The sequence below is a fragment of the Phascolarctos cinereus genome, unplaced genomic scaffold, assembly GCF_003287225.1.
Source record: "Phascolarctos cinereus isolate Bilbo 61053 unplaced genomic scaffold, phaCin_HiC Scaffold_5;HRSCAF=322, whole genome shotgun sequence".
Classification (NCBI taxonomy): Eukaryota; Metazoa; Chordata; class Mammalia; order Diprotodontia; family Phascolarctidae; genus Phascolarctos; species Phascolarctos cinereus.
The window spans coordinates 385,692,157-385,710,906 of NW_027555958.1; the positions used below are offsets into that span (position 1 = coordinate 385,692,157).

The following is an 18,750-nucleotide window of genomic DNA, read 5'->3' on the forward strand; positions in this document are numbered from 1 at the left end:
ATTGGACTGAATCTGTACTTTTGCTCTCGTCAGTACTAGTCACTTCCTTTACCTCACAAATTTTAATCATTTTGTAGAAATCTCTGTGTAATAACTTCTTCACTTAATGTGACTGGAAAAGAATTTCAATGTTGTCAGGTAACCTTGGAGGTACCAAGTAAGTTGTAACTAGGATTCCTATCTGATTAGGTTGGACTAGATGACTGATGGAAGTCTCTTCCAACTCCCAGATTCTATGATTCTGATGGCACTTACCACATAGGAACATAGATTTAGAATCTGCCATATAGCTATTTCTGCATTATTCCTTACCTTCCTCAATGCCCCTCTACTAAATCATAGGTTTCTTAAGAGCAGGAAATCTATCTATTTATTTGTATATCTCCCCCCAAGCAGCTACTTTATATATATAGAAGGCACTCAAGGTTTCATTCTACAATTTGTACATCCAAGGTAATGGATGGTAGTTGGAAGTGGTGAGAGGTATAGGCAAGTTAGCTAACCTGACAGAAAGCACCAAAGGACTAAAACCAACCCCCAAAGAAATTAGAGGTCAGTTAGTTGATTAAGAAGTGGATGAGAGGTCAGGGATCATTCTCCAAGCAGACCCAACAAGGAGAGAGTTGTGCAGAAGTTTTTCAAAGGTTGACCTGGGGGAAAATAAGCCTCTTAACATTTTAAAGGGTATGGCTATATCAGTTAGGGATTATAGATTAATGAGGGATAGAGCTTTATTATATTTTATATAAACTGGGTTACTTGAAGTTCCCTGAACACACCTTGCCTTTGTTCATGTTGCTTCATCCTTTAGAATGTTGTTCTCTCTGTATTTCTTGTTCAAATTCTACCCATGTTTCAAAGCCTAAATCAGAGGCACTTTGTGAGAGTTTCCATTCTCTCAAAACATATACTTCTCATCAAACATGGAGATAACATAAAGCTGAGAGGGTGTCATCAAACATACTGAATGTAAGAATCAGGACCCAAAAGGATCTTATTAGGATAACGCACTGAGATGAATCTAATAAAATAAAATTCAGTAGCAATAAATGTATAGTCTTACACTTAGGTATGGATATTCTGTTTTTCTGAAAAAAGAGGTTTTAGTATACTGAAGAATAATATGAGTTGGGAATACGATATGGCAGCCAAAAAAATAATTTGATCTTGGGATAGATTAAGAGGAACATAGATTCTAGGAAAGGCACGTGGCACAGTGCAGATACAATATAGTTTAGGGGATATGGCACTTGACTTGTAATTAGGAAGACTTGGATTCAAATCTCACCTATGAAATTAGCTCTGCAACCCTGGGTAAATCACTTAACTTCTCAGTGCCTCAGTTTCCTCATCTGAAAAATAAGGACACTAGATTTATTAATGGCCTCTAAGATCCCTTCCAGCTCTAGATTCATGATCCAATGACAATCTCACTGTACCCTAGAGTTTAAGAAGCTTATTATTGATAAGCTGGAGAGCATCAAGATAAGGGCAACCAAGATGGTGAAGGGCTTTGAGTTCATGACATATGTGGATTGATTCTTGAGGCATTTTTATTGCGGCTGTTGTTATTGTTGTTGTTTTTGTTGTTGAGTCATTTTAGTTTGACTCCTCATGACCCCATTTGGGGTTTTCTTGGTAAAGATACTAGAGTGGTTGGCCATTTCCTTCTTTAACTACAGGCATGTTTAGCCTGTAGAAAAGAAGGCACAGAAAAGACATAATACCTGTTTTCAAGTATTTGAAGGTGTCATGTGGAAGAGGGAATAAACTTGTTCAGTTTGGCTCTAGAGGACAATAATGGAAGTTGCAAAAAGGCAAATTTGAAAACGGTGTCATGAAAAACTTCCAAACAAATAGAGCTATTTAAAAGCGAAGCTGCCTCAAAGGGAGTACATTACCATCCTTGGAGGTACCAAGTAAGTTGTAACTAGCATTCCTATCTGATTAGGTTGACTAGATGACTGATAAAGTCTCCTCCAACTCCCAGATTCTATGATTCTGATGGCACTTACCACATAGGAACATAGATTCAGATTCTGCCATATGGTTATTTTTACATTATTCCTTACCTTCCTCAACCCCCCTAGTATATAATAGATTTTTTAAAAGCAGGAAATTTATCTATTTATTTCTATTATCTCCCCCCAATCAGCTACTTTATATACATAGAAGGCACTCAAGAAATATTTGTTGGAAAAAATGAGTAAAACAAAACAACTGAACAGGATAAAGGCAAACTTCTGCATTTTTTAAAAAAACAACTACACAATCACAGGATGAAAGAAATATTCTTTAAAAAATACTTGAGATTTTTAGTTAGGCTTAATATGAGTACCTCCAGACATCTTCCCTTTACCAATAATGCTAGATTGAGGTCACACTCTCAATTTGGAGGATGGTACAAAGCTTGAAGGGATAGCTAATATTCTAAATGATAGACTCTAGGTCAAAAAGATCTTGACAGGCTAGAAAAAATTAATGAAGTTAAGTAAGATGAAACTTAATTGGGACAGATGTGAAGTTCAACTCTATAAGTGCAGGATGGGGAGAAGTGATTCAATTTAAGACTTCCTGCAAAGAAGATATGGGAGGGGCAGCTAGGTGGTGCATGAAATAGAGGTCCAGCCTTGGAATCAGGAGAACCTGAGTTCAAATTTGACCTCAGACACATGACACTTACTAGCTGTGTGACCCTGGGCAAGTCATTTAACCCCGACTGCCTCACCAAAAAAGGCAAAAAGGCAAAAAAATAAAAATAAAAATAAAAATAAAAGAAGAAGAAGATATGGGAGTTTTAGTGGACTGAAAACTCATATATGCCAATAGTGTGACATGGCAGACAACAGAGGTGATAATTTGTGCTACATCAAGAGACACTTAGTGTCCAGAGTAAGTAAGTTAATGATAGTTCCACCATACTGTATCTAGTTAGGCCACATCTAAAGTACTCTGTTTAATTCTGGGTACCACATATTAGGAAAGATATAGACAAATTGGAGTTCATCTAAAAGAAGCAGACTAGAATGATGAAATTACTTAGGAACATCCTAAAAGAGGATTCAACTGAAAGGACTAGGGATTTTTCTCTCAGGGAAACTACATATTTTTAGAAGAGATATTAGATTTGTTTTGCTTAGCCACAGGGTACATAAGTAGGAACAAAAAGAGGGCATTATGGAAAGACAAATTTAGATGTAAGGGAAAACTTCCTAAAATATCTGGAGGTATCTTAAAGAAGAACAGGAGCTTTGGGAAGAAGTAGGTTTCCTCTCGAGGAGATTTTTATTAGAGAGAATAATTTCAGAGTTCAAGATTAAGAAAGGTAGCATAGTTTTGGGTAATAGTTAAGACCTACAGTAAAGCCACTATCCCCATGGGCATCCCACCTTAGAATGAAGATAAAGGTCAAGAAAGTTGAGAAGGATAATGCAGCATGATGTCAAGATATTTGAAGGAATACCAATATGAATATACTGACATCTATAAGGATGTCAGCAGAAATTAGGGAAGGAATGAGGACTATGATCTAAACACTGAAAGCCTTGAGAAAGTGAGATAGTGGCCTGAAGTTCAGGAAAAAAAAATTGCAACTGGGATTTGGTTAGGGTAATATAGACAGAAAGAACAAACTTCAAATAAGAAATTTATAACAACAGTGATGGACAAAATATTTGGAAGCGACAGGGTAAGGCAAAAAGAGTATGCACCTCACCTGTCATTTTTTACTTTTGAGGGGGAAGGAGGGATGAGTAAAAGAACAACCAGCAGCAGAATTTTGTGGCCAGGGATGAGATAGCTCCCAGAACAAGTCTAGTTGCCATGAGTACAAGATGATAATAATAATAGTTGATATTTCTTTAGTATTTCAAAGTTTGCAAAATGTAAAATGCATGAGAGAAATAGAGCTAAGATGAAGGAGAGTGTGTTAAAAACAGAGTAGGGCTTCTAGAAAACACAGTGGATGGGCAAAGTAATAAACAGTATTTGGTTCTACTAAGTAGATTATTCCTTGACTGAAGGAATAGGGACTAAATTTGTCACTTCATTAGTACAATAATAATGATAATGATGATAACTACCATTAGCATATCACTTACTATGTCCTAGGCACTGTATTAAATGCTTTATAATTATTACCTTATAAATATTGATCCACAACAACCCTAACCCCACAAGGTAGGTGCTATTATTCAAAAAAAAAGCTCTAGGACTTAATCTTTAGAAATAGGTTTCGAAAACTACTTTAAAAAGTGAAATATGTATGCCAGTAATGTGGTATAATAAAGATAGTAGTTATCACAATAAAAATGTCTTGTAGCCAACAAATTTTAATGACAGAATTTCTAATCTATGTTTCCAAATCCTATAAAATGAGCCAAATGATTATTACATGAGTTTTTCACATATTTGTCCAAACTAGAGTCAAACACCTTTCCCCTGCTCCCTTTCTAATGCCAAGTCAAACACCTACTACGTGAGACATTGTGCTAAGCATTAGATGATGAAGCCTGCCTAGAGTGGTGTCAGAGGAGAGAAGGGGGTAAATGTTAAGAAGATAGAATCAACAAGATCTGACAACTGATTGGATGGAATGGGGGTGGGAGGAAAATGAAACAGAGGACAGACAGTGAGGCCTCAAGAATGATACACAGGTTGTAAAGCCTGGATGATTGGGAGAAGAGGGATGCCCTTAACAGTAACAGTAAAGTGAGAAAGAGGGGAAGGTCTTAAAGAAAAGTTAAGGATTTCAGTTTTGAACATGTTGAACTTTTGGGACACTTCTACTCTTCCCCAATGCCTATGCTACTCTGCCATGTCTATACCACAGAGAAACAGGAATTATCAAAGAATAGAATATAGAATACAAAGTGACAGCTCTTTTGAGAAAGACATTAAATACTGAATGGAAAATCTCATTTTATAGACATTCAACTAAAAAAAAAAGTTTTGCATGCCTCATCATCAACCAGATAAGCCAATATCTAAAACTGGCAAAAAGTACTGATTTGTATTTTGAGGATACTAACTTGCACTGAATAGTGTTTTTATATTTTAAATATGCCATCAAATAGCATTATAAGTATAATAAATTTATTAAAATCTCATTTCATTTTTATTATTACATTTGGCATTAAATTACTATCTATATTGCTTAAGAATGAAAAAATAAAGACCATTTATTGTTAATTTAATTTGAATTCACTTCACAATCTGCAGAATCATCGTCAGAATCCCTTCAGTTATTTTGCTTATGGTATACAGAAAAGATACTTTCTTCCTGACTATAAATTAGAATTTGCTAAAGTAATAAATGCACATTTTTCTTTGACTAAATCTGAACATGTATCAATATATACTGAAATGTCTAATTGTCATATCTTTGGGCAATAAAGACTGTCATAAAGGAAACCACTTTTCAAAAAAGAAAAAAAAAAGAAAAAAGACTTTACTTTTAGAAACAGGTTTGGAGATCTGTTTTAAAAGTGAAATATGTATACCAGTAAGGTGGTATATAATAAGGACAGTTATCACAATAAAAATATCTTATAGCTAGCATAAAATAATACTAGAATTTCTAATCTCTTTCTAAATCCTGTAAAATGGACTGAATAATTATTACATCACAGTTTTTCACAGATTTATCTAAACTATAATTTCTCTTGATAATTTCATCTAGGATTTTTGCTAAATTCAATTAGCCAAAGCTTTTAAGTATGTCACAACTTAGAGTTCAATATTTTTTGCTTTTATCAAATAGTTTAATTGCCAATTATTCTGCAAGGACATTCACACTAAACTTTCAATTATTTTAAGAACAAGAGAAAAGCAAAGACAATAACTGACTTGTATTGTCTGTCCTTGAATGTATTTTATTTTTTTCCAAGTAACATTTCTAGAATGAGAAAGGTTTGTTCATGGTCACACAGGTCAGCAGGATTTGAAATCTGGTCCTCTTGACTTCCCAAGACTAGCACTATCTCCACTTAATTTTTCTAGAGTGATGTCTCCTCATCTAGAAAATGATAGACAGTATAGAGAGGGTTAGACTTAGGAATGAGAAGATGGGAATTTGAATCTTGCCTCTGATAAAATTCACTAACTGTGTAAACCTGGGCAATTCATTGAATCTCTCTGAGACTCAGTTTCCTCAGCTATAAAAATGATGGAGTTAAATTCAATGACCTGTAAGGTTCTCCCTTCTAGCTTGAATCCATGAATGGATGATTTCTGAAGTCTTTTCCAGCTTTAAATTTGTGACAGTAATCCTACATTTTTTTCAAACCTAGACTTGGTGGCAGAAAACCTGTTTTTGAATCCCAGTTCTGCCACTTAGTACCTACAGCAAAGAACTTTCTTTCCACAGGCCTTAAGTGGTTTTAAGGTTCCTGGAAAGCTCTAAAGCCTATGACTCCCTTGGCTGTCTTCCTTTCCTTTCCTCCAACACCCACAGATCTCCCACTGAAGATAGGACAGCTTAAAACAGCCCACTTAGGGCCTCTGATTCTTCTTGCTTCTGACTATAGTAACAGTAGTCTCTCCGCTCAGTGTCACCATGTCACAGCCATTCATCTGGATTCTTCAAATTTCCAGACCTGACTAGATCAAAAAAACCTTAACTCCAAATGAGAGATGCTTTGTTCTGGATGTCTGATAAACTGGTTTGACAAGTCACACCTTTTGTAGTCACTCCTCATTATCATCCCAGAATGTTTCCCACCACAGGGCAGAGCAGGCATTGTCCAGTCCCAGAACTGTTTGATTACATGCACTTAACACCACCCCCCTACTCCACTTACCCACTTTGAGGCTCCTAGATTAACAATTGGTCAGGGTTGCCCTTAGGCCTACCATTTCCAAAGAACAATAGCAACCATGCTTCTAACAACAGCTCACACTTCTATAGCACCTTAAAGGTTTAAAAAAAAAAAGCCCTTTGAGGGAGGCCGGGCAAGGAATATGATGTCCATGTTACAGATGAGTAAACTGAGGTCTTGACCCAGGTCAAACAACCAGGAAGTTTTGGAAGCAGGCCTCAAAACCAAGACTTCTGACTCCAACTCCAGTCTTCTCTCTCTATTACAGCACCTTTTCTCTAGGAACACAAGTCAGTTTCCAAAATTCAAAGATTAGGAATATAGGATCACAGATTCAGAGCTAGAAGTGTCCTCAGAGCCAATGAGTCCAATTCCTTCATTTTACAGATGAGGCACTGAGGCCCAGAAAAATTAAGTGGCTTACCCACAGTCACAAGATCGCAAAGCCAGAAAGAGCTGGAAAGGACCTCATTTAGACCCTCCATCATTGAGAGTTAGAAAGGACCTCATCTAGATCTTCTAGCATTGAGAGGTGGAAAGGACGTCAAAGACCATTTATTTAAACTCCCTTATTTTACAGGTAAGAAAACAGAGCCCAAAGAAGTCTAATGACTTGCCCATGAGCACACAACTAGTAAGAATCAGAGAAAAGTCTTGAACACAGGTCTTGGGTTCCAGAGTTTATGTCTTCCCCCTTATATCATGCTGCTGCCTCTGGATCTATTGTTCAGGAAAGAGCCAGGCACTGCAGGCTAGTCATTCTGCTGTGAAAGTTCTCTGCACATTCAAACATAACTGATTTGATGTTCAGGGTGCCTCAGTGGGATTTAACCCAAGGACTACAGATTTCCTCTCCTTTACCTTTCTCCTGTTTCTTCCCCCGTTTCTGTTCTGAACAACATTTAGGTCAGGTTGTGCTTCACGATGCTTATCAATATTCAGGGATACCATAGATAGGACTATGCCTTGGATACAGGTTGGACCAAAAGATCATGGAAAGTTCTTCCATTGCTGACATTCTCTGAAGAGTCCAAAGAGGAAATTTAATTCAGCTTTTCAAGTTAGAGCTCTTAGGAATCTGAGACACCATTTTGATTATCCCCCTCTTTTTACAGGCAAGGAAACTGAGGCCTGGATAAGGGAAATGATTTGCCCAAAGTCACCTAAATACTAAGAAGCAGAGTCAGGATTCAAACCCACATACTACATCTCTAAATTCAACCCTCTTTTCACAGTATCATGTTTTACCATCCCCATGTGACAAAGATAAAACTGAAACTGGGAAGCTTATTTGGCAGACGTGAGGAAAATCTAGAGAGAGAACATGAAGTTCCTAGAGGTTATTCTTAATAGGTATAGCTGTCTCCAAATACCTGAAGAGCTGTCATGGGAAAGAAGAATCAGATTTGTTCTGCCTGATTCCAGAGGGAAGAACTAGAAGCAATGGGTGGAAGTTGCAGAAAGAAAAGATTTAGGCTTAATATAAGGAGAAATCTGCTAACAATTAGAGCTATCTAAAAGTATCAGGATAGCAAGTTCTCTGTTTTAGAGGTAGTCAAGCAAATACTGTCTACACATCAAGTACTGTGAAGAAGGAATTCTTTTTCCAATACAGGATAGACCAAATAGCCTCTAAGGACCCTTCCAACTCTATAATTCTTTGATTTTGAATAACACCAAGTGTCCACATTAACAAATTAGTATTAGATGTTCTAAATGAAAACGCCAACTAAATTTAATTTTTGTTTATTCAACAAACAAACCATACACTTACGCAAGGCTCACTACATGCTGGGGGGCAATCTAACATGCAATGATCTCCAGTGATGTTAGCCATTCCTCCAACAGACTGAAAACCTATCCATACACACCCATCCTATGAGGCTCTCATTCACATCTTTCCATCAACTTATCAGGGAAGTCAATCTAGTTGAAGCAGCAAGGAATCCTGGGGTGTGATAGCAGGTAGAATGTACCTGATGGTTCAAACACTCTCCTATCAGCCCCTCTCAGACCCTGCTGGAGACAGCGCAGAACCCTGAGGCAAAGAGTCCTCAGAGTCAAAGTACCCCCTTCTTTCTCCCTCCCTGTTTCTGACCTTTCACTCTGCTTACAATCCAGACCCTGAAGTCATCAGAGAGAGAAGTCTGGGGAGAAGCAGCCAATCATCCTTCCCACCAACAATACCAAATGTCAACTAAATGACAATTATCAGCCAGTAAGGCCCAAATGTCCCCCAGATCACTGGCCTTGCTTCTAGCCTAAAGTCCTCAATACTGTCAAACAGTTTAACATCTGAAACAGCTATAATTTTAGCAATTCCTGGACTACTCACTATGTCTCACCTCCCACATCCAAACTCTTGCCAAGGTCTGCCAATTTAAAACCTTTGAAACATCTCTCAAATAGTCTTTTTTCTCTCCCCTCACACTGCCACCTCTTCTGGACTATCACAACAGCCTACTGGTGGGTCTGCCTGACTCAATTCTCTCCAAGCCATCCTCCATTCAGTCACCAAAGTGATTTTCCTAAAGCTCAGGTCTGATCATATCCTTTCCTCTACTCAATAAACTCCAGTGGCTTTCTATTGCCTCCAGGGGCAAATATTAAGATGCTCTGTTTGGCATTCAAAGCCCTTCATAACTTAGCCCCCTTCTACTTTTCCAGTTGTTTTACATCTTTTTCCTTGCCAGTGACACTGGCCTCCTGACTTCCACGAACAAGACTCTCCTCTTAGCTCTGGCATCTTTTTCTGGCTTGTCCCATTGGAATGCTCTCCTTCCTCAACTCTGCCTACTGGCTCACCTGGCTTTCTTCAAGTCTTAACTAAAATCCCATCTTCTACTGGAAGGCTTTCCCAACTTCTCTTAATCCTAGTGCCTTCCCTCTCTTATGTTTCTTACTTATCCTCTATATAACGTGCTTCTATCATTTTGTTTGCTTGTTGTCTCCCCCATTAAATTGTGAGCTCCTCAAAGGCAGGGCCTCTTTTTGTATCTTTAGTGCTTAGTACAATACCTGGCATATAGTAGGTGCTTAATAATCTTTACTTACTGACAATGGAAATCATATTAAAGAAGATGAATTACCACCTGCTATGCTGCAGTACTCTAAGATCCAACTGGGCCTTTCTATCAGACTTGCAACTGAAATCTGTCCTATATATGGTCTTCCTCACTCCATCCCCCAAACAGCATGTGACTCCTTCAAATCAGAGACTGTCTTAACTTTTTTTCCATTTGCATTTGCAGTACTTAGTATAGTGCCTTACACAAAGTAATGATGATTGATTCATTCATTTATAGGGGACAACTTAACATACTAAGGGCCTTCCTTGAGCACTTTTCACATTATTAAGATACTAATGGAGCACGTGGGCTGTTTATTGATTATCCTAAATTCTAGATATGTGACCAAGCCATGTTTTTTTTCCTATCACAGATTTCTTTGATACCATCTTTTACATGACTTCCAATGTGAAATCACTTATTTATAATGTTATAGTCGGCTCACTCCCAACAGTGAATCCCTCTTCACTACCCTTTGGGAAATTCTTAACTTCTAGCAGGGTATTTATTTGGTGATGAATTTTGTGGCCATAATCAATCCATGGCCAATTAATCAAACAAAAATAAAATTCGAAATGGCTCTCAGTGCTGTATGGCCTCTTTCATCTGCATCTGAAGTGACAGTAGCAGAGTAGCAAAAAAGAGAGCAATGCTTGCTAATAAAATAATCCCAATCTTCAAGGAGTTTATATTCTACTGATGGTGGGAGAGCAGATTTTCCAGCACAATATGAACAAATGCTTTTCTTGAAATCTCAAGTTATATATATGTATGTGACTGTAAAATCCTACTTTTAAAGAACTCTTGTTATAAAGAGTATTCAGATAAAGCAAGATCAACAATACTGCATCCTAATGACTGTCATGACCTTCCAAGGTACTATAGACTGTCATGACCTTCCCAGGTACTGCCTTGTTCTGTTTTATATATTGTCCTTGACCACAACTTGCTGACTACAACTGAATGGTGAGAGCAACGTAGTCTACAGATCAGTATTTATACAATATGCTTCTAATATACATATGTGCTGCTTACTTGTTTGTGATGTATAATATACTTTCTTAATCACACTGTCTTAAAACTCACAGATTTATTAATATAACAAATTCCTGTTTTGTTTTTAACCACAATCTGCTAGAAGGGATTATTCAACCAGGTCTATACAAAAAGCAAAAAAACCATTTCAGTCCTAACTATAGTTTAACCTATCATCTGCAGGGAAAGGGAAATCAAAGAGACTGTGGTGTCATGCTAATTTTATAGTTATATAATGAGACTTCAAAAATGAATGAAAAGTTAACATGTGGACAAAACCTCAATTAAAATATTTTTAGACAATTTGTAGAGCTGAATAAATATTTATCTTTACATAATCAATTCCTATTTATAGTTCCTGACACATTAGTAAATGCTTAATATGCTTATTCAATGATTGATTAAAGTACAAGAAAACCTTCTAACAATTACAGGTAATCAAAAGTGGAATTTGATGCCTCAGGAGGCAATTGTTTGTCCCTCACTGGAAATCTTCCAGTGAAGACTGCATGACCACCTGTTGGGATGACATAGAGGGGATTTCTATTCATGTAACGGTTGTGCTGTAGACAGCCTCTGAGGCTCCTTTCCTATATGGGGTTCTGTGATAACACGTTTGGTGATAGAATCTTGACTGTTTTTATTACGCCACCAGGAATTTGTGTGAGTACTCTTGACAAAACTAAATCTATTAAGAATATTTCCTGAGGAAATATATAAGTGAAAAAGTACATCTCAGTAGATGTACCTAAGAAATAACTCACTGAAATACTAAAATTATAATTTGTAAAACTTTCATGTTCTCAAGAGAAGATATGAATTATTTTTAATAATGATCTAAGATTTTTGTTTAAAGTAAAGCAAAACCTTGGTATTTAGCATTTGTCAATCAGCTCCAAGATAATTTTAAAGGAATTGACAGATTTTGACACAATTCAGCACACTACTCAAAAGTATAAAGCTATACCTTTATTTGAATCTGTGCTTTAGTCATCTATCTCGAAAAAAAAAAGCCCACGTTAATAGTTTTGAAATGAATATATTTCCTATTTTCAATGGCTATCAACAAAATCTGATATTTAGAATTTGTCAAAATACATGACTATAATGGGAGAGGTTTACTGCTTACGAATGTGTTAGTTATGATGCTTTAGACTGGAATGACTAAAGTTTTCAAAGGTCTTGAGCAATTCAGAAGATGAAAAAAATGTAACAATTTGTATTCTTTCTAGAGCTAATAGTTCTGAGATAAGCAGTTTTTTCCCCCTGCATATGTTATTTAAGAGAAAACACAAAAATTTGCCTTTATAACAATAATATTAACTATTAAACCCAATTTGCTAGTGAGAAAGGTATATTCTGAAAAGATATGCTAACGTTGCTCTAGAACAAATTATATAATCATTTTCTTTTAATGCAAAAATTCAAAATGCCATCCTATTGAATTGCCATAAGATTATCTATGTGGCCTCCTTTTGCTTTCCAATCTTTGCATTTTATGACTGAAGTTGTGACTTTCCAAAAAAGGAGGATTTATTTTTAGTGCTGTTAAATTTATGTAATTAACTATTACTAATATTAGATAAACACCGTGAGGTTCTCTCTTGTCTTCCTGTGAATATTCTTACTTAATTCCCTATTAGGGTTTGGAATTTTTCCAATTTCCCAATAAAAGTAAATATAAAAGAGCCAAAGTAAGAAATAAGAATATCATCCTGCCACTGCATCCTGCTTAACACTTTTCAAAACACTGCCACCTGTTACTTCATTTGGTCCTTACCATCTCTCTTTGGGGGGGGAACGCATATATTCATTATACTGTAAAGACAATATGGTGTAGTGAAAAACATGTCTGATTTGAAATCAGAGAACCTAGGCTCAAATCTCAGCTCTGCTACTTATTATCTGTATACTTCTGGAATATTACTAAACATCTCAGCCTTAATTCCCTTACTTGTAAAACAAGATTGTGGACTAGATGAGTTCTTGTCCAGGTGTAAATCAATCAGCCCAATTCTAATCTTATTCTATTTCTTATCTGATTATAAATTTTGATATTCTAATTTTAATAATTTTATTTTTAATACACTAAAACTGTTTTTTCAATACCAAAAAATTGAATGTCAAGTTTACAAACTAAATTTACCCCTTATCTCAAAAGAAAAAATAATACATAGTCTAAGTATGAAGCTACAGGGTCATTACTAAGCCTGAAAAATTACTTATATTCTCATAATTGAACTTTTACCCATTTTCTCTACTAATAGCTAGTTCTTAAAGCATGTAAAAGAAAAAAAATATTTTAAGGGCTTTAAGAGAATTCACAAGACTTTACTATGGTACCCAATTTAAAATCATTTATTCTACCTAGTAATTATTAAATTGCTTTCATGTCAAATAGTATTTTCTTCCTATTCTTAACGTTTGAAAACCTATATTAAATTCTATTCTGAACAAAAAATGAGAATATATTTCTGAGATGCTAAAATTTTATGATTTATAATTTGTAAAAAATATTTTGTTAATGATCCATAATCTTTAAAAAAAATCATCTCCTCAATATATTCATCACCTTCATATACTTTCCCATTATAAATAAACATTTACAAACTGTTACGGTATTTTTCCAGAGAGACTGCAGTCCTCACCAGGAAAGCAGCTGATTCATTAGTTCTCATTATACTATTATAAAACGAATACTCTATGGTAATAGAAAAACCAGACGTGCTCTTGCCAGACATTATCTACCAAAATTACTGAGGTCAAGGAAACAATATTAAACTATTCTATTGAAACAGACAGTAAATCTCCCACTGACAACTTTTAGTATCTTCATGAAATTGATGACTTAATTTTAAAAATGATTTTATCTGGCACCTGCAAAGAAACTACATCAATATTTATGCATATGATTTTTTATATGCGATAAAATATTAGTTTGAAATTATTTAACAATTCCTACCTAAAGAATGTGCAGCTGTGGTTTTAGAGCTGAAAAATCGGCCCAGTCCAAGATCTCCAAGTTTTACTACTCCTGTGGCTGTAATGAATACATTAGCTGGTTTTATATCTGTAAAATAAATAAATAAAAAAATCATCAGGAAAGAGTTAAGAGAATTTTTGAAGGGAGAAGTTTTGAAAACCTTTTTTTCGGGGGAGGACTTAGAGGAAAGAATGCAAATATTCTTACTAAATGTACCTTACTAGAAAAATAGGTTTCAGAATTTTAAATAATTTTCTTGTTATATTCAGACATTTTTTAAAAATGACCTAAACTGACATTTTTAAATTCTCTCGGTACTCATATGAGCTGATAAAAACACAAAATAAACATGCATTGGAGCAATAAATATAAATGAGACAATTTTAATATGTTACTAGCTTTTGTTCAAACTACAGTTCTGTTTTCTAAACAGAAAATCAGACCTCGCAGAATGTTGCCCATTCTTCTATTTTTTAACTTACCAACACTACTTAAAATAAGAATGTTCATTTTTACTACATATGATAATTTTAAAATTAAACTTGGGCTACTTCAGAAACTACAACTCTAAAACACTCAAACAAAATGCATGATTTCTTTCCAAAGTCTATGATTTAACCACTTAATGATGGGGGAAAATCTTAGTCTCTGGCCAACAATACAACATTATCAGCACTCTAAGATTGAATACTAATACCTAAATGTTTAGGCTGCTGTAATAAACATGGTTCATTTAATAAAATATTCATTTTCTCACATATAACATTTCTTTCTTTAGTTCCTCATCTCTTAATATTGTTCTCTTCCTGATTTAACAAATTACTTAAAACAATAAAATGCTTTGAAGAGTGAAAAATCTGCAACGCTGTTTTTATTTTTACGTAAACCCAAACTACTTTTGTTACGAGTAATTATATTCTAACAAAATTATAGTATCTGGAAAATAATTACCCACCAAAAATTATTCTCTTTCATTTAAGCTTGACATAATTTATCCCTCAACTGCCAAGCATCTATCTCAAACATGCAAAATTTTCATATACCTCTATGCATAACTCGCCGGGAATGCATATGTTCCAATGCACTGCAGAGCTGAACAAAGTACTTCCAAACTGTCCTTTCAGGAATCAATCTTTTTTGTTTCTTAAAATGCTATAAAACAAATAGAATAGAAAAGAATAATGAAAATTTCTCAAAATTCAATTCTTGGAACTTAATTTTACACAATGCAAAAAATGGTCACCAAATCAGAGATAGTATTTTACCACAAAAACTAAAGTAGCTCTTTAGAACACTTTACTTATTGACATATTTACAAGAATTTTACTTGATATGTCAACTCAATTTCCTCCCTACTTAATTAATATACTAATCCAGGTAATGCTAGGAATACTGTTAGTTGCTACACAATCAAATGATATCTTGCAGATATCACTTACATCTTATACATTTACAGTCTGCCTCATTCTACAAAAAAAAATCTAAATCATAAATTAGAAGTGATCATTTGCATTATGAAACTATTCTCATTACAAATACAGGACTCCTTTAATAATGAATTCTAATGTGTGCTTCTAAAATATAATTCTATTTACAAGAATTCGGTTTATATGAATATTCCTACTATAAATATTTGATACAAAAAACATATACCTACAACTTGAGTCTTACTAAATCATATCTAAAAACTTCACTCCAAAGTCAGGTGAAGCAACTTAAAATATCAGCATATCATAAACATTTTTAAAATCAGGAAATGTAGATTTTACAAAATTGAGCTCTCTAGGCTATTTTTCAATCATTTTACAAGAGAAGAAAATAATAATTCTGAAATTAATGTGAGATTTATAACTTATTAAAACTGATTATATAGGAAAATTGTTTTAGACATTAAAACACTGACTCTCACTTATTAAAATGTTTTCACATGGACTTAGCCAATGCCCATTTTTGTCCCTTTAAAAACTCATTCATCCATCAAAAGGACTACAAAATTTAAAGTTAAATTTGACAATATACATGTGTAACCTCTACATATTCCATATGTTATAAAGCCTGAAATGCTATATAGTTGTTTGTTATTTAATACTGAGACCCTAAATATCAGGGATTTTAAGAATAAGCAATTTTGTCAGTTTTTCTGCAGTGTTACCAGTGGAGGGCAGGTTGAAATGAAAATCATTACTGGGATATGTACTGGTTATCCACCTTTTATATGGGAAAATATAGCATTATTTTTGTTTGACTGAGGACTCAGAGAAACCAAAGAAAAATATGTAAAGGAAGACAAATGACCCAGATTAATTTTTATTAGTTTTTCCATTGTTTAAAAGACCCTATCAGCTATCTTAATAAAATTCACTTTTATCAAATACTCAAATGACATGCTACATCACCAAAATGTTATAATAACCAATAATGTTACGTAAGTTGATGAAGACAATAGTAATACTGATGAAAAAATTTCTGGAGTCAAACAGCAATAGAAATGATTTCTAGGCAACATAAAGTATTATTAAAATATTAGAAAATTACATGTCAGGTTTTCTATTCTGACTACTTTTAATTCCAGAATATTTTAACATCAGTTTTCATTCAAATGAGGCAATACTGCAAAATCATTTCTTTACATATTATTTTCACTCAGACTTGGAATGAATCCAAATAAATCCTATGTATGGGTTCTCCCCATAGCAGAATTAGCATATCAGAGGACTGTTTGATGTCAACAGGAAGATGGAGACCAGGTTTCTTTTCATTTAAAAATAAATACACAATATCATGTAAGTATAGGGGCATGAAAGCACACTTTTGTGCTTTAATATAGATTTCTAAATTATCATAATTATACTAACATTGCAGTTTACAAAAAACCTTCAACGTTGTAAACAACTTGAAGTACAAATGATACTGAAAAAGTGCCTACCCACAAAATGCCTGAAATAGGCATCTTTTCTGCATCTGTTTCTTATAAATCTTAAAAAGAATAATGCATAATATTTCTGCATTTTTCTTTACTGTTTTCATTTCTTCCCAATATAACATGTACAAACAAGGAGTTGAAATAATTTCAGCAAGTTTCCACAACTTCAACATTTTGAAATTAGAAATTCATAGAAATGTTTCCATAAGCAACATTTTTATATTAATGTTAGGGAGAGAGAGGAAGGGAGAGGAAATATTCTGCAATTACTGAAAACTTGAAATCTGTACACAAGGACACTTGAACATTCAACAAATTGTCACAGATATTAAAATTATTTTTAAAAATTCAAATTAAGGTAACAAATAAGAGCTTGAGTCACTTAGTAAATAAATATTAAATTTTGAATATGGACATAAAAATGACTTTTTACTATTTAGGAAACTCATAATGAGTTTTCAATGAATACTACATTATGAAAGGGATAAGTTATCACTTGGCTAATTTTTTTCCTTTTCTTTTTTTTGAGGACTGCTTCTTGTGAAAATATATAAGACAAAAGAAAATAACCACTGACATTAAGCATATTAAGCATAATCAAGGTAAGGAAGAATAATTTGGAAAGGATTGTTGCACAAATTAGTAGCTCTTAAGAAATAATAATACAGGACTTGATTACTCAAAAATTTAAGGAGAAAATGGGTTTCACTTTTGCATTTAGTTTCACAGGTAAAACATTTTAAAATTTAATTTCACTACGGCATCATTATCTATTGTCATATTAAACAGATAATATTTATAAGTAGCTACTTACAATAAGCATAAAATGTGATGTTACAGTCATGGCACACTGATGAGTCTTTCAGGACTTTTACTTATGAGAATACCTAACACAATAAGAAAGCCTAACTGTTTCTGATGGTGGCACTGTTGGCTACCTCTTAGGAAGAGGGCAAAGAACATAATAATAATAGAAAGGAAAAAAATAATCTATTTGCATTATTCATAAAATTATATTAAGCCTGATAAAATAGCAAATTTTATATATCAGTTGAAGTGTGAAAAAAAGGCTTTCTAGATCAACATATTTGATAGTATAGGCATGAAAGGCAATTTTTCTAGCAAAATGACACAAATTAGAATGACAAAATCCTATTCCATGTTATATTCATAAATATATACATCTAGATAGCTAATCTGTTAGATAACAGAAATTTTAAAAAATTATAAGTCAATACTTAGAGAAGATGACTGAATCATTACACTGATAAAATTGTTATCTACTGAATGCAGAATTAAGTCAGATGTGTTTGATTTAGTTGCTATAAGTAATGCCCAAATACTCAAATTTGCATGTCAAAATAATATTTCATATTTGTTTGAGACCCTCTGAATAAGAGAGGTAGTAAGAACGTCCATGGAAGTATCAAAACTACAAATAACATTATTACAACTGAATCCTATTTCATTCTTTGTTTTTGTATATCTTGAGCCTGTCACAATGGCTGCCAATCAGGTGTTTAATAAATACTGATTATTTGGTGTGTTTTTTAAAAGTCATGTTCTGATAATCAAAAAAGTGGGTCACGTGAATGCAGAGATGTCTTTTCTTGCATATTTTCAACATTTGCTACCAACACTATTGTACCAAAAAAAAAGTAACAGAATAAGAATACTGTATCATTATAGTTCATTTGAAATACCTTATGATAGCAGATTTCATTCTATAAGTAGTATTATCATTTAAGTTTAAAAAGTGACCAGAGTATATTATATGGAATACAAATATCAACTAAATAAATTGTCTTAATAAAAAACGTTAACTGTTGTAAGCTTCTTCCATTCAAAATTCTTGGGAGGGGAAATGTATTTTTCAAGTTTCCAAATACACAATCAAAATACTCACTATTTATCTGCCTGGAT

The 18,750-nt window shown here is 34.0% G+C and overlaps 1 protein-coding gene across 6 annotated transcripts in view; it reads right to left on the reverse strand.

Annotated features, from left to right (window-relative positions):
- NEK7 (NIMA related kinase 7) overlaps window positions 1–18,750 on the reverse strand; it is a 200,627-nt gene that overhangs the window by 52,131 nt on the left and 129,746 nt on the right. For all 6 annotated transcript variants that reach the window (XM_020971723.2, XM_020971721.2, XM_020971725.2 and 3 more), the window contains 2 exons: window positions 14,948–15,056; window positions 13,884–13,991 (listed from right to left, as the gene is read on the reverse strand). In XM_020971723.2, coding sequence (XP_020827382.1) covers window positions 13,884–13,991; window positions 14,948–15,056 — 217 coding nt within the window. The remainder of the gene's footprint in view (window positions 1–13,883; window positions 13,992–14,947; window positions 15,057–18,750) is intronic.